Source organism: Protopterus annectens, chromosome 3.part0 (assembly GCF_019279795.1).
Source record: "Protopterus annectens isolate FY-2018-M chromosome 3.part0, PAN1.0, whole genome shotgun sequence".
NCBI lineage: Eukaryota > Metazoa > Chordata > Ceratodontiformes > Protopteridae > Protopterus > Protopterus annectens.
Genome location: NC_056731.1, coordinates 733,726,630 through 733,742,679, shown reverse-complemented (window position 1 = coordinate 733,742,679; position 16,050 = coordinate 733,726,630). Strand labels below are relative to the sequence as shown.

The 16,050-nt window shown below is 43.5% G+C and overlaps 1 protein-coding gene across 1 annotated transcript in view; it reads right to left on the bottom strand.

Moving 5' to 3' along the window:
- The window catches only part of EXOC3 (exocyst complex component 3), a gene marked incomplete in the record, with an annotated part of 966,706 nt that overhangs the window by 275,118 nt on the left and 675,538 nt on the right, over window positions 1-16,050 (bottom strand). Inside the window, 1 exon segment of the mRNA XM_044065090.1 lies at window positions 10,509-10,631. Within this exon segment, the coding sequence (XP_043921025.1) occupies window positions 10,509-10,631 (123 nt within the window).

The window sequence follows — 16,050 nt, the reverse complement described above, 5'->3', positions numbered from 1 at the left end:
TCTGCCCTTGACTATTCTGAACTGGGTGGGGTCAAGTGCTTGGAGATTGCCTATGTCCTTGTTTATGAGGGCCACAATAATACACTCCATAGCCTTACAGATCAGACTTGTCAAGCTAATGATGTGATAGTTTTCAGTAGTGTGATCACCTCTGTGCAAGGGGATGACAATGGCAGCTCTCCACTCTGTTGGAATGAAGCCTGTACTTAGGCTATGGTTGAATAGGGTGCTCAATGGTGAGACTAGTTCTTGCTGGAGATGGTGCAGAATACAGACTGGGATACTATCTGGTCCCATGGAAGCTGTGTTCTTTGCCTTGGGTAGGGCCTTTAACAGTTGATCTACAGAGATGTGAGGTGCGGGACAATTATCGGGGATGTTGAATGGGCCTTTGTGAGGGAACAGTGGGTGAAGTTTGCGCTATACCTATCTGCTAGCAGGTTGGCTAAGTCAACAGAATCAGTGTTAGTGGTACCGTTAAGAACCAATTTGGAACAAACCTGAGCATTGCCATTGAGGTTCCCGATGTAACTTGAAAAAGGCTTTGTGATTACCCTTTGTTTCGGAGGCTAGTTTTGATTCATAATTGGCTTTGGAGGTTTTCACTAGTGATCTAATTTGCTTGTTGAGGCTAAGGAGGGAGTTTTTCCTACTGGGAATTTGTGCGTTTTTCTCCCTTGGACAACAGCTTCTTCCTTTTGTTGTAAAGCCTATTGATGGAGAAGGTCCACCAGATATGTTTGCGTTTCCTGGAGGAGCAGGTTTTAGTTCTGTTGAGTAAGGCTGAGTCCAGGCAGTTGTACAGGTGCTTGTATACTGCACTGGCATACTGTTCAGCATAGTTGCCTGCATCCTCTGAGGGTGGTATGAAGCTACTGACACCTTCCATTAGAAGGTTGTAGTCAGCTTTTGAGAAATGTTTAAGCCTGGTTATGGCTGGGGGACAGGGCAGAAACTTTAAATGAAACAGACCGATAGTATGATCTCACCAGGGAAGAACTTACTATGGTATGGGGGTGGTGCAGTGGTCGCCCATGTTGGTGAGAACCCAGTCTAGAATGTTATCACCCCTTGAGGGGGATGAGACAAGCTGGTCTAGTGCATTAGAATTAATGAAGTTAAGGAATTGTTGGGTGAGTGCATTAGAGCAGGAATAGTTCAAATCTATGGTGGGGTAATTGAAGTCACCAAGGATCAGGGGGGTTAGGGGGTACCTTGATGAAGTCAAGTAGGTCCAGGTAAGAGAAGTGGGTGTCCTTGGTCAGGAAGTGGGGTCAATAGCTGGCTATAACTTATATGGGTGTCTTGCCAATTGTCAGTTGCTCCTGGAGTACTTCTAGTGCATCATGCTGGCAATCCAGTCTGGAGGTGTGCTTGTCTTTAATAAAAATAGAGACTCCACCACCCTTAGTCTTCCCAACCTCATTTTGGGGTTGGAATGTGTGGAATAAGGTATAGCCTGATACTGCAGGGGTGCTCTCTGCAGCCTTGAACCAAGTTTCCGTGACTGCACAGATGGCATCTTCCAGTGCAAGGAGTGCCTCCAGATTAAGACTCCTAGTGCTAAGCAGCATGACCTTCAATTTGATTTTTGACAGATCTTTTATGTTGGAAGATTTGTCTTTGGGACACTGCCTAAAAAAGCACAACGGGGGAGGCAAGAGCCTTGGCCAGAATCCTGAATCCCAGGGGTGACAAGTAGAGGCCATCTCTGGCAAATCATTGAAGCTTGTCAACCATGCCATCCCAGGCAGATAGATACTGGATCCCCTTGGAATGACACCAGAAACTAAGCCAATTGTTGAAGTCAATTATGTTTTGTTGGTATTGTGGGATCATTCTTGGTGAAGCTAGGATGCTGATTAGGGTTAGGGTCATACCTGCTTGGGACACACTCAGAGCTCAATCATGTCTCTCTTCATATAGTCCAGAGAGGTATGTCTCAAGTCATTTCACACCAACATGGACAATGACAGAGTCATACTTGTACCTGTTGTGGAGAGACTTAAGTGCATGCATGATATAGCGGATTCTGGCACCTGACAGACAACTGACCATGATCTTCTTGTCGAGCCTGGTGAGGGAGACATTGATGTGTCTCACAATTAAGTCGCCAATGACTAGTATGTTTGGTTTATTGTTATGCCTTATAGGCTGCGTGAGTTTACTGTCATGCCTTATGGGCTGTGTTTGTGAGACAATGGTGTGTTATCTGCTGTCTGATGTGTTTGGTGGTGTGTGGAATGTTTATGAGTGTGTTTTGGAGGTCTCTGCTGTTTAGGTAAGTTTTTATTGAGGACCTCTGCATAGGTGGGTGTGTGTTGTGCTTGGCTATGTGATGTGGATGGTGTGGTGTTTGTGCTGGCAGTCTCCTCTTTGTCAGGAGTACTGACTGTGATGCGAGACAGCACAGATTCCAGGTTACTGATACAGATGCATTTCTGGCAAGTAGAAGAATTATGTGCTAGGAGAAGAGGGTTGTCAGTGAACATGAGGCAGTTGCTATATTGTCTCAGTATGCCCATGTCGACCAGGCTGGCAGGAGAAACTGATGAGAATTGTCCAGACAGTGTTCTGAAACTTGGATGGACTTGTGTAGAGAGGGTTTTGATATGGGTTTGTCCACAAGAGCATAAACCACAAAAGCCTTCTTAAATGTAAAATAACTGTCCTGAAGCCCAAATGCTAAAACCAAAACTAAAAGGCTTAGAATAACAGACAAACTTACTCAGGCTACTAACAAGCAATAATAAATACAGCAGAATAAAATCACTTCAACACTTAAGAGTAAGCAACAAGGCAAAATAATGTAATAAAGTAGGAAAAGTGGAATTACAGTAAAAGCAGCTGAATTACAGTAAAAGCAGCTGAATAAAGTATATATATTTTTTCTTTTAGTGGAGAGGAAAGAAAATTCAAGATTAAGAAACTAACAGGGTTGGCCTTCCCAAATGCTCTCTCTGTACACAGTAGAATAAGCTGATGAGATGGGACTGGGAGTAGTGTTCAAAATCAAAGAAGCAAGGGGATAGTATTTCCCAAATGATCACACTGTACTCAGTAGTATGTGCAAATGAGATGGGACTGGGAGGAGTGTCCAAAATCAAATATACAGCAGGGGCAGGCAATTCCAAAGCCACCAAGTTTAAGAATACAACACTATTTGGGCGGGAGGGTAGGAGAAAAACAAAATGCAGACACAGAGACCAGCAATATCAAGCAAATAAATAAAAAGCAGCACAGTTTTGTTAACTATCACTGAAACTGATTAAGTGCAAAAAAGTATACTTACAGAAGTGCTGTGTGTCTAGATGGTTATAGAATCAGTCACAGCCACGCCACAAGGAGCAGCTAAGATACTGACACAGTCACACTAGACAGAACATTTCTGATGCCATTTGACTTGCTGATATGCAGTAAATCCATTAGTATTAGGTCAGATGATATCCTGTATGCAAGACACAGGTCACTTCTTAGCTGTCTGTAGGGTACAGACTATAGTGACAGGGCTTAGCGTCAGTCCATGAAGGACATATGGTTTACACCATGTATGCTTTTAGTGAGGTATCTATGTGGGCACTCCAGATTTTGCATGCATCTGGACAGATACATGCCAAAGGGGGCATTATACTCAATGATTGGCCTAATCAGAGAGGAGTAAAGAGGAACAACAGCATCCTTACATTTAGACAAAATCCCTTTATTTATAAGCTGTGCAATGCTGAAGGAGGTTCTTACAACAATGGACACATGTTGGCAAAATCTTAGGTCACTGCCCATATAAGCTCCCAAATTCCAAACAACTGGGTCAAATCTTAGAAGCGTATTTCCAGTGTGGTAGTTCTCCAGGGTAGATGACTTCCCAAAAGATACGATAATGCATCTTTTGGCATTTAGTTTCAGTTCATGATTTTAACACCAGTTACTTATTTGGGACAAAACTTCCTGCAGGATGGCTAAGTCATCTGGAGATTCAATGACTGCTCCCAACTTGCAGTCATCTACAAATTTAGTCAGCCAGAGTCCTTTGGTATTGGCTTTTACTTCAGAGAAATAGATACCAACCAGAAGAGGTCCCAGCATAGAACCCTGGGGGACTCCTCTGGTGAATGACTACTCACTTTGTAGAGGCAGCTTCCCCTATTTTGATTTCATGTGTTCTATCTATCTGTTAGCCAGCTGGCAATCCACTGGGTGACACTGGGGTTTATTTCCAGTTTATCTAGCTCTTCTACTATGCTTGAGTGGGGGACTGTGCTAAAAGCTTTGGCCAGATTGTGGTGGGAAGTGCATACAGTATTACCTTCATCCATTGCTTTGATGATTTCAAAAAAGTCCACCAGGTTGCGTAAGCACAACCTGCCTTCGATTACTCCAAACAGAGATGGGTCCAGTGGTTTGGAGGTTTCCTTTGTTCTTACTGATTAGCTCCATAAGTCTTTTCAGGGTTCTGCATATGAGGCTGGTCAGACTTGCAGGTCGATAATTACCTGGGTCTGTGGAAGATCCTCCCTTATGTAGGGGAATAACTGTAGCCATTTTCCATTCACTTGATATTGTAGTGTGTTCACTTGAATTGTAGTTTATTGTCCATTCAGGAAGTTGTCCATCTCTTTCAACTTTCTGGTTTAAATACCACATCTGCACTTGTTTCCCATCTTTCCTGTAACTAACCTACTGGAAAGCACTAGAAAGCCTTAAACTGATATAAGCCTTCTGGCTTAAAAGAGAGACTTTGGAGTGATTGAGTATCAGTTTTCTGTATTTTCTTGCTGTACTTAACTGTTTTCCGCCTAAAAGCTGATTTTCCAGCACTTATTGTGATTTAAAAGCTTGTTTTTTTCACATATTGTACTTATTTGACTGCCTGCACTTTTAAAAAGTTGTTTTTTTGTTTAAATAAATTGTTTAACTGTTGTAGGCTACACACTAAAGTGTGATAGCCTTTTCTGATCGCTTGTAGTCATTTAAAGCTGGTTAAAGTGTACTTTTTACTGTTTTTGCCTTATCTTTTCAAAAAAAAAATTCTTGTTTCCCATCTTTCTAAGCTAGTACAGTTCAGTTTTCAGGCTAGTGCTGAATTCAGGGCTGTGTTACAAAAGTTTCTGAGTTGCCCATACCTTACTTGGATAGAGGGAAGTTTCTCTGTTCACCTGTGAGAGGGGAACTTTGAGCAGCCATCTGTCCCTGGAGGAGTGGTTCCAGCCCATAAGTTAGTAGTTTAAAAACCTCGTCTGCACTGTTTTGTGCGCCGGGCAGCACTGGTTAGCTAGGGTTAAATTATTCCCGGCTCCACTAAGTCTCCTCTTCAGTTTTTCACTTGAAACTAGTCTAACTCTCAACCTAAGGACTCAAAAAGCATCCTACAGTCCAGCACTTGCTCAGACCTAATAGCAAGCACTAATATACCCTGACATTTGACTGCCCAGCAGGGCAAGGCTCTTTATCCACCCCTCATTAACCAAGTGACTAAGCAGCTCACTCTACTATTCAGGCATGACCAAAGGGCAACTTCAGGTGTACTCTCCAGTCCAACTGGTGAATCTGGGTATCCTGAGGCAATGTTACAACTGCCTCATGTACACAGACAGCCCTCTCCTTCTACCACAAAACACTAACATATGTGAGAGATGCAATTATACAGCCAAACTGCAGGCTAAGCTTATCTCCACCCAAGAATGGAACAGACAGTCATGAGGAGAAGGTTAACACTTGCACCACACCTCCAGCCTCACACAGACCTACTAAACCAGAACTGGCAAAAAATACACATAAATACACAAAATCATACTTGGAGGCTCTAAATAAAAACCTGCAAAAGCATCAGAGACCTCCAAAGCAGACACCCAAACAACCTGCACTTCCTATCACAAACCAGACAACACATAAAACACAAAATCAATGTGCCGCACAATCACAGCCCTTAAGGCGAAATAACATACCTAACACACTAGTAATAGGTGACTTAATAGTCAGGCACACTGACGCCCCACTCACTAGGCTGGACAAGGAGAAGGTTACTGTTAGCTGCCTGTCGGGACCCAGAATCTGCCACATAACACAAGCACTCAGGTCACTCCAGAACAAGTACAAATATGACTCTCTCATTGTTCATGTTGGTGTGAATGACCTGAGACGTACCTCCCTGGACTACATGAAAAGAGACATGGAAGAGCTCTTTGATCATGTACTCCAGGCGGGTATGACCCTGACCATTAGCATCCTGCCCTCACCAAGAATGATACCGCAGTATAAAGAAAAAATTATCAATTTCAACAATTGGCTAAGCTTCTGGTGTCATTCAAAGGGGATCCAGTGTCTGTCAGCCTGGGATGACATGCTCGACAAGCTGCGTTGCTTCGCAAGAGACGGCTTGCACCGGTCACCCCCTTGGCTTTCGAATACTGGCCAAGGCTCTTGCTGCCCCCATAGTGCCTTTCTTAGGCAAGGCTCAAAATTCAAACCCACCTCCATAAACAGCAAGTAAAAAAATGAGGGTTAAGCTACTCAACGCCAGGAGTTTAAATCTCAAAATGAATGCGCTCGAAGCACTCCTAAGTAAGGAGAACGTCGACATCTGTGCAGTAACTGAAACCTGGTTCAAGGCTCCAGAGAGCACTCCAGCAATACTGGGCTACAACTCATACCAAACATTTCGGCCACAGAACATGGACCGAAACACAAAAGGAGGGGATGTATCCATATTCATCAAGGATACCCACACCTCCAGGTTAGTGGTGCAGCATGATACCTCTGAGATTATCCATGTGCAACTAACATCGGGCAAATCTGCAATGCAAATTGTGGCCTGCTACAGATCACCCTCCATGACCCAGGACCACCACTCCACCTTTCTAGACACACTTGAAAACATGAAGGCCCTACCGAACACCCTGATATTGGGAGATTTCAATTACCCTACCATTAACTGGGAAAACTACTTGAGTACAAACTCCCAGGCTCAGAGCTTCCTGGAGTTTATCAACTCAAATGCCCTGAATCAGCTGGTAAACTCCCCTACCAGAGGCCACAACATACTGGACCTGGTCATCACCAACATGGGCGACAGGTGCTCTGTACCGGAGGTCAACCAGTCACTGGTTAGATCAGATCATAAACTAATCATCCTGGATGTCCACACCCCACCACCACCCCCAACCAAGGAAACCACAGTGAAAAACTTTTCTAAAGCAAACTTCACCTTACTTAAGGCAGAGGTGGTAAGTTTCACAGCCCCCATGCTAAAGGATAACACTGCCCAAGATGCAAAATCTTTTACAATTGCACTCTATAAGCACCTACAAGGATGCATGGATCGTGCCATCCCTAGCAAAACCAAGACTCACTCCCCTAAGAGAAGGAAACCAGTCTGGTGGACCCCTGCCATAAACAGGTTATACAACAAAAGGAGGAAACTAATTCAGAAAAAAAGCAAATCCCAAGAAGGAAAGACATCCCTGATCAGTATCAGTAAGAAACTAAGGTCCCTCATAAAATCATCCAAGGCTAACTTCGAATGAAAAATAGCCAAGGATTCGAAAGATAACCACAAAGCCTTCTTTAGCTATGTCAAGAATCTAAGTGGCAACTCGCTGATATGCTCTGAGATGGGGCAAAATAGCACAAAATATACTGAACCTACTGATATTGCCAACATACTGGCAGATAGATTCAGTGCAAACTTCACATCCCTTTCCCCTTCAAAAGGGCCCACAGCAATACCGGAAAAGTGTTGTGCCCCAGAAATCACAGAAGCACAGGTGAATACAGCCCTTTCAAAAGCCAAAAACATAGCATCAATGGGGCCAGATGGTGTCCCAGGCTGCATCTTGCATGAACTCCAGAACGAACTAACCCCCCACCTAAACACGCTGTTCAACCTCAGCCTCTCCACAGGCTATGTGCCCATAAAATGGTGCACAGCAATGGTTATTCCGCTCCACAAAGGAGGGGCCACAACTGACCCTGGTAAATATCGCCCCATAAGCCTGACTAGCCTGGTCTGCAAGGCTATGGAGCGCATCATCATGGAACTCATTAACAAAGACATTGGGAACCTCCAAACACTTGACCCGACCCAGTTTGGCTTTGTTAAGGGCAGATCATGCCTACTAAACCTGGTTGACTTCTTCGAGACAGTAACCAAGGCCATAGACGAGGGAAAGGTGGTTCACACAGCCTACCTTGATCTTGCCAAGGCATTCAACACCATTCCTCACTCGGGTATTATAGAAAAACTCACCAGCCTGAACATAAACTCCTACGTCACAAGATGGGTTGCCAACTGGCTTACATACAGAACTCACATGGTAAGAAAAGCGGGCTCCAGGTCCGACTCTAAACCAGTCACAAGTGGTGTCCCACAAGGCTCGGTTCTGGGACCCCTACTGTTAGGCATTGATTTCTCAGAAGTACAGGCAAACACAGGAGGACTATGGCTGACCAAGTTTGCCGATGACTGCAAACTGGGAGCCATAATTGACTCTCCGGCTAACACGGACATCCTTCAAAAAGGCCTTACTGAGACAGACACCTGGTGTCAAAGTCATGGCCTCAAGCTAAATGCCAAAAAATGCATAGTCATCTCGTCTGAGAAAAACAAAACACCCATGAATTATCACATAGGCGGTGGCCCCATTAATACAGAAGAGGTAATAAGAGATCTGGGGACCCAGGTAGATAGTAATCTCTCCTTTGACAATCATATTGCCAAAGTAGTTAGGAAATCCTTCTATGTGGCCCATCTAATTACTAAAAGGTTCGCACCTAAAAATAAAGAGGTTATAGTGCCCCTCTACTCGTCACTCATCAGACCCATCATAGAGTACAATGCCCCACTTGGGATGTACCTCACAAGACATTTCCAACAGCTGGAAAGACCACAAAAGCACCTCACCAAGAGGATTATTGGCCTCAAACATATGTCCTATGCAGCCCGACTGAAAAAACTCCAGCTGTACTCAGTGGCATATCGCTTACTCAGAGGTGATCTCTGCCTGACTTACAAAGCCATGTCCAACTCAGAATTGATGGACATGCTCCACCTAAAGAAATCCTAATCACTGCGAGCCACGCGCTCTAGTCAGCTAAACCTTGCCACAACAATAAATAGAACATGCTGGAGGGATAGATTCCTGTCACAGAGACTCCCCATGCTTTGGAATAAAATTCCTAACTACATTAGGCAGAGCCCCTCACTAACACTTTTCAAGAGAAGCCTTGACGAGTGGATGGGTAACAGAAAATACATCCCTGGGATCACTTCATTGGGTCTGAATGAAATCAATGGGGCGGCGAAAGCCGACACACTCTGGCTAGGCTTATAAATGCCCTCGGGCAGATAGCCTAGTACCTACCTATGAACCTATGATACAAAAACTCTAAGGAGGCAGAGGTTAAACAGTATTGTTGGGGGGGGGGGGTGACTAAACTGTGCTTCATGCTATTTAAGGTGCAGCCACGCCCATTTTCGGGACCTATCAATGTAATATTTTTAGCTATTTTTAGCACTTTTAGTACTTTGTCTTGAGTAATACCTGAAGATGAGCCCGTTTTGTGTATATCAGGTGGAGAGGAGAGAGAAGTAAAGCCAGAGATAAACTTATTAGCCAAGAGGTTTGCTATATTTATTTATTTGCAGTTTGTTGACCAGGAAAGTCCACTGGGCCAAGATGAGCCCTTTTTCAATGGAGGCTCGGGGAGAAAAGCTCCACAGTAAAAGTATTTACAAAAATTTCAACAAGATATAGTGTATACAATAATCAGCAAGAAATATTGCCAGGAGATAAACCAGTAACATCTCTTAGGAAAATAGGTACAAACCTCTACAGTGGAAAATAGGTACAAATCTCTACAGTAAGTAATACAAGAGTTAATACAGTAAGTTCAAAACATAAAGTCATTAGTAGTTAAACAAAAGTGTTGAATTACACAAGCAGTTTAAGATTTCTAGAGAGAAGGTATGTTATATGTCTATGTGGCAGGTAGCATTGCCAACCTAGATTGAGGTATGCTAGATTAGTTGGAAGGAAGCTAGGAGGTGTGGGAGCAGGAGCAATCCCAGTTAGTGGAGAGGTATGAATGGAGCAATGACTTGAAAGAGGAGTGATTTTTGTTAGGTTCCATTTTCGAGCAAGGGAGAAAGATAGGAGAAGTTGCCCTGGGCTGCATGTAGGTTTGTGTACTTCAGTGAGGTTTTGATTATTAGATCTTGTATCTTATATCTTCAGCCTCAGTGTAGGCATCACAATCAGCTCAGTGCATTGGTGTGTTGCACTTTTGAGATTATAACCATAACTAAAAAAGGCCTTTTGATTGTCTTTGGCTTGAGTAGCTATTTTAGCCTCAAACATGGCTTTGGTGGATTTTATTAAGCTCCTGAGCTGTTCTTACTTTTTACTTTCACAACATTTTGCTTCTCATTTTTCTATTAATTTAAAACTTTATGTTTACTTTTAACTTGGCTACTAGTAAAGTGCATGTCACTTGTAATGCAACATATTACATACCTTGTTGTAGGGCTTTTTAATTCGGGCAAAGTCGCTAAAGTAATCTTCAATAGTGACACAGATAGTATCAACAGCATTACATCCACTCAGCCACTTCCTTGTCATCAAGTCATTGAGATGTTGCTGAAAGTAAAAAATTGCAACTATGTTTAAAAAAATTATAACTCATTCAAGAGAAAAACAGATGCACGCAAGAATAGCCAATAAAGACCTACAACAGAAGCTTCAGAGATTCCAATTCTCCATATTGATGGTTGACGATATTACAGACAATTTCATTTTCAATAAAATGAAGCAGAGGAACAACTCCTCTGAACATTAATCATTCTGAAAGCAGCCTAAGGAAACCTGTACAGGACAGACAGTGGAAACCAACTTCAAGGTGGCAGCTCAAACCTGCTGACAACAGGAAAGTTCTATTACAGTAATTAATTGGTAAGTGTTCTCAGTAGCAAGCAGTGTGCTACAGTTAAAATGGAATTTGTTTTCATAAAGTCTAGTGCCAGTGCTCTGTGGACTTTTTTTTTTTTTTTGCTCCTCATGTCAGAGGGACACATGCTTGGAAAACGGCACCAGGATAGTTAGCTAAATCTGAGTGTTTCAGTCTTTGTTAAAAACATCATGATTAGTATGCAACAGAGAACATTTTTCAAGCACCTATTTCAAAGTAGGCCAGTGGGGTCAATGCAGAAAAAAATTAGAAATCTCCTACTTTCACCCAGTGATCATCATGCAAATGCTAACATACACAAGTTTATTTTTTCTTGGGAAGGGTGAGGTTACCATAAACTTAAAAGGGTTAGTACAGCTGTACAAGGACACTCTCAGTGACCGTGACCTGCAAGGAAGAGGTTACTGTAGCATTCAGGTCATTCACCACTGAAGCGGCACTGTTGATAGTAATTTTTTTCTACAGAACTAGGATATCCTTGTGCAGGCAAAAACTGACCCTGTGCCAAAACTGGCAGTGATGGTTGCTCACACCTCCTTCTTCAATAATGCTGGTGTCTGTGTTAGTGCACATCAGTTCTTCTTAGCAAGAAAACTCTGTAGGGAAATGTACTAGTGGTAGACAAACTAATGTCTTAAAGCCTATAAAAATATTCTGAACTGGGCTCAGAAAAGTACAGTTGTGTACACTTACCATAAATGTAGATGTTCAAGTGTATTCACTGTTGCAGTCTTCACACTTGGGTGATCTGCCTGCAGGTAGCCCTCAGTTGGCCCGAATACCAGAGTCTTGGGATTTCTGCATCGGATGCTGTCGCCTCTTCCACAACATCAGGTCGTCAGGGGTATAAAACATGCAGCAGACGCCATTACATCAGTTTTTTTTGCCCCAGATGTCAGGAGCCCCCAAAATAGGAAGCAATTACATGGTGTGGAACACCTCCAGTAAAAAGTAAATACCAAAGCCATAAGATATGGCCAAAAAGAGGATAGGTAGAAAGCATAGAAGAGTCAGGGGGCTGAAGGGAGGGTAACCAGGACTGCAACAGTGAATACACTTGAACATCTACATTTGTGGTAAGTGTACACAAAGTACAGTTTTGTACCTACCATAAATGTAGATGTTCGAGTGTTAATACAGCTGCAGTCATAACAGATGGGTTCTCCTGCCGTCAGGCGGGTCCTCGGTCGGCCGAATTCCAAAGTCTAGGTCCGGCGTCGGCTGTCGTCGCTTCTTCCCTGACGTCAGTGCGACAGGGGTATAAAAGAACCAGCAGACGCCATTTTCTTCAGTTTTTCTTGCCCCAGATGTCAGGTGCCCCCAGAAGGAAGGCAATATATAAATTTGTGTCAAAGCAATGCCATATAATCAAAATACAGTAGTTGCAAGCAAATACACCATAAATGAATACTCCAATCAGGTTGTATGAGGAGGTGTTAGCCAAAAGGCCTGTCCCAAGAGGGGAAGGAGGGAGGGAAACCTGGACTGCAGCTGTATTAGCACTCGAACATCTACATTTATGGTAGGTACAAAACTGTACTATGTTCATTGTGCATACAGCTGCAGTCATAACAGATGGGTAGAATCCCAAAGCTAAGAAAGGGGTGGTAGGCACTAGGTGGAATTAGGAGGAGCCAGGATGCCCTGCAAGACTGCAGTGGCAAATCCTGCTCTAGTTTTGGAGTATAATGGTAGGTGGTAGTGCTTGGAGAAGGTATGCACAGAACTCCAAGTGGCTGCTTCCAAAATATCTTTGGTAGGAACTCCTCTGAGGAAAGCTGCAGAGGTAGCTGTGGCCCTTGTGGAGTGAGATCTGATGCCTGCAGGTACAGTTTTACCATGAAAAGAGTAACAAAAGCGTATGCAGTGGGCTATCCATTTTGAAATTGTCTGTTTGGAAATTGGTTTCCCTTGAGCTCCTATAGCATAGGACACAAAGAGCTGTTCTGATTTTCTGAAGGGCTTTGTTCTGTCCAAATAATAACGCAGCTGTCTGTGGATGTCCAAGGAATGTAGCAGTCTCTCCCCTTTGTTTTGAGGATTAGGGTAAAAGGTAGGTAAGTGTATAGCCAGATTCAAAGCTACCCTGGATACCACCTTTGGCATAAAGGACGGGTTGGTTCGTAAGGAAACTCTGTCCTGATGGAAGATGATAAAAGGCTGCACAGCCATGAGGGCTTCTAGTTCCGATACCCTACGAGCTGAGGTGATAGCCAGAAGGAAAGCTGTTTTCCAGGACAAATATTGCAAATCTGTTGAGGCAGCTGGCTCAAAAGGAGGCAAGGTCAGCTTTTCTAGAATGAAATTGAGGTCCCAAGCAGGTATTGGTTGTTTCCTTGGGGGTTTTATATTCTTAGCCCCTCTGAGGAACTGTCTTAAGAGGGGGTGAGAGAATAAAGGAGGATCAGTGTTGTATTCTGCAGAAATGGCTGAGGCATGGACTTTGATGGAGGAAAATGAAAGTCCACTGCTTAGCAGCTCAGCTAGATACTGTAATATTTGAGGTAAATTCAGTTTTCCAGGATTCTGGCCCTTTTTCTCATTCCAGGCACAAAACCGTTTCCATTTTGCGGAGTCAGCTTTTCTAGTAGACTGCCTTCTGGCCTCCAAAATGACATCCTGCACCTCCTTGGAGAGTAGGGTCTGTTAAGGAATCTTCCATGCAGCCAGATTGAGTGTTTTCAGCTGACTGTGAAGAGTTTTGAAGCTGTGCTGAGTCAGACGAAGAGGCATTAGAGGTAGGGTCCATGGAGGGGAATGCGTCAGGCTCCTCAGTAGTGGGTACCAGTGCTGTCTTGGCCAGTCTGGAGTAATGAGAATCATCTTTGGTCTGTCTGCTCTGGTTTTTAATAGAACTTTGGGCAGCAGAGGAAGAGGTGGAAAGGCATAAACTGTCATTGTTGTCCAACTGAAAGAGAGAGCGTCCACTCTCTAGGCCCTTGGATGAAAAGTCCTTGAGTAGAATTTTGTCAATTGGTGATTTTTGTGGGAGGCAAAGAGATCTATGTCTGGCCTTCCCCATGCTTGAACTATCTCTGTAAAAACTTGAGGATGCAACTTCCATTCGTGTGGATCTGTCATATTTTTGCTTAGGTTGTCTGCCAGCGTGTTTTCCTTGCCTGGCAAGTACTGTGCTTGAAGTTCGATTTGTAATTCCAGGGCCATGTTCCAAAGTGACATGGCCAGCCTGCATAGGGGGTATGAATGGGTTCCTCCGTTTGTTTATGTACCACATTACTGTGGTGTTGTCTGTCCTTATCAATAGTTGACCTGGATGCAGAAAGTCTTTGAAAGCTATAATAGCATTTATTACTGCTAGCATTTCCTTTTGATTGATGTGAAGGTGCTTTTCTTTTTGGGACCATTTGCCCTGAATGCACCAATCTGTCATGTGCCCCATGTAGTCCGAGGCGTCTGTTGTGATGAAGTGATTTGCTTGAGGCTTGCAGAATGGGAGACCTGTGTTTGTTTGGCATGCTTGAGCCCACCACAGAAATTCCTTTTGAAGACATGGAATTAGTGGTATTATTGTTTCCAAACTGTGGCTGTGTTGAGACCATAGGTTTTTCAGGTACCATTGAAGTTTCCTCATATGCAGCTTTGCACATGGGATTAGTAGGATGCAAGATGCCATGAATCCCAGAGCCTGCAGGATTTTCCTTGCAGTCAGCCTGGTGAAATTTGCTAGTGTTCTGAAGTATTGAGTTAGTTGCCCCTGCTTCTCTGGCATGAGGTAGGCCATCTGAGTGTTTGTGTCCAAGTTGGCACCCAGGAAAATTATTTTCTGAGAGGGTATTAGCCTTGATTTCTTTTTGTTGACTGTGTATCCCAGAGAATTCAACAACATTATTACAAAAGACAGATGTTTCAGAAGTATGTGCTTGCTGTCCGCTTGGATCAGGCAGTCGTCCAAATATGGGTATATTTGTATCCCTTGAAGTCTGCAGTAGGCAATTACTGATGCCAGGCATTTTGTGAATACTCTGGGCACAGTAGATAAGCCAAAGGGCAATGCAGAGAATTGATAATGGGTTGAACCTGCAAGAAATCTGAGGTATCTTCTGCAATTTTGTCTGATTGGGACATGCAGGTATGCCTCCTTGAGGTCCAATGTTACCAGCCAAGACTCCTTGCCCAGCATGGGAAGAAGCTGCTGTAATGTGAGCATCTTGAACTTTGGTATGAGTAAAAATGTGTTTAGGATGGATAGGTCCAAAATAGGTCTCCAATCTTTTCCCTTCCTTGGTACCAGGAATAGTCTGGAATAAAAACCTTGACCTTGTTCGTGAGTAGGTACCTCTTGAATAGCTTTCATGTCCATGAGATCTGAAATTTGTCTTTGTGCCTCTGCCCTTTGATTGTGTGGCAGGTTTGGCATGCCTCTCATTTTTGGAAGGGTGTGAAAATGGAATCTGTAGCCTCTGTTTATAATGTCCAGGATCCATTTGTCTTTTGTGACAATATGCCAATTTTTGGAAAATGCCAGTTTTCCGCCTAAGGGTGCTGCCATTTGAGCCTTGCTTGGCATGCAAAGGGGAAAGTCATTGGGCTTGCTTTCTGAATGGCTGCGAACTATCCTCACCACCTCTTTGTGTAGGAGCTTGCCAATGTCTGCCTCTAAACGATCCTTGAGATTGCCCTCTGCCCCTCGGGTGCCTGTATCTACCTCTTTGGGGTCTGTCCGTGGCTGGAAAGGACCAATTTTTAGAAGGCCAATTTCTACTGAAACGTGGAGGTTGTACCTGTAGAAAATCTTTCACTGTTTGCATTGATTTAGCCTTTTCCTCCATTTTCTTTAATACCTCCTCAGCTTTAACACCAAATAATACATCCTTTTGTAGAGGGGCATCTAGTAATTTTGCTTTGACATGATCTGGTACGGTTTGCTCCTTGAGCCAGGCATGTCTACGTATGACTGATCCTGTAACAGCAGCTCTACATGAGGCCTCTAGAGCATCAAAACCACATTGCAAGGTATGTTTACCCAGTTGTTCTGCACTATGCATCAAATCCTGCAACTCCTTCAAGTCTGGTTGTTCACGTTGTGACATTTTACTTCTCAACTGTGATAACAGAAACTGTTGGTACTTT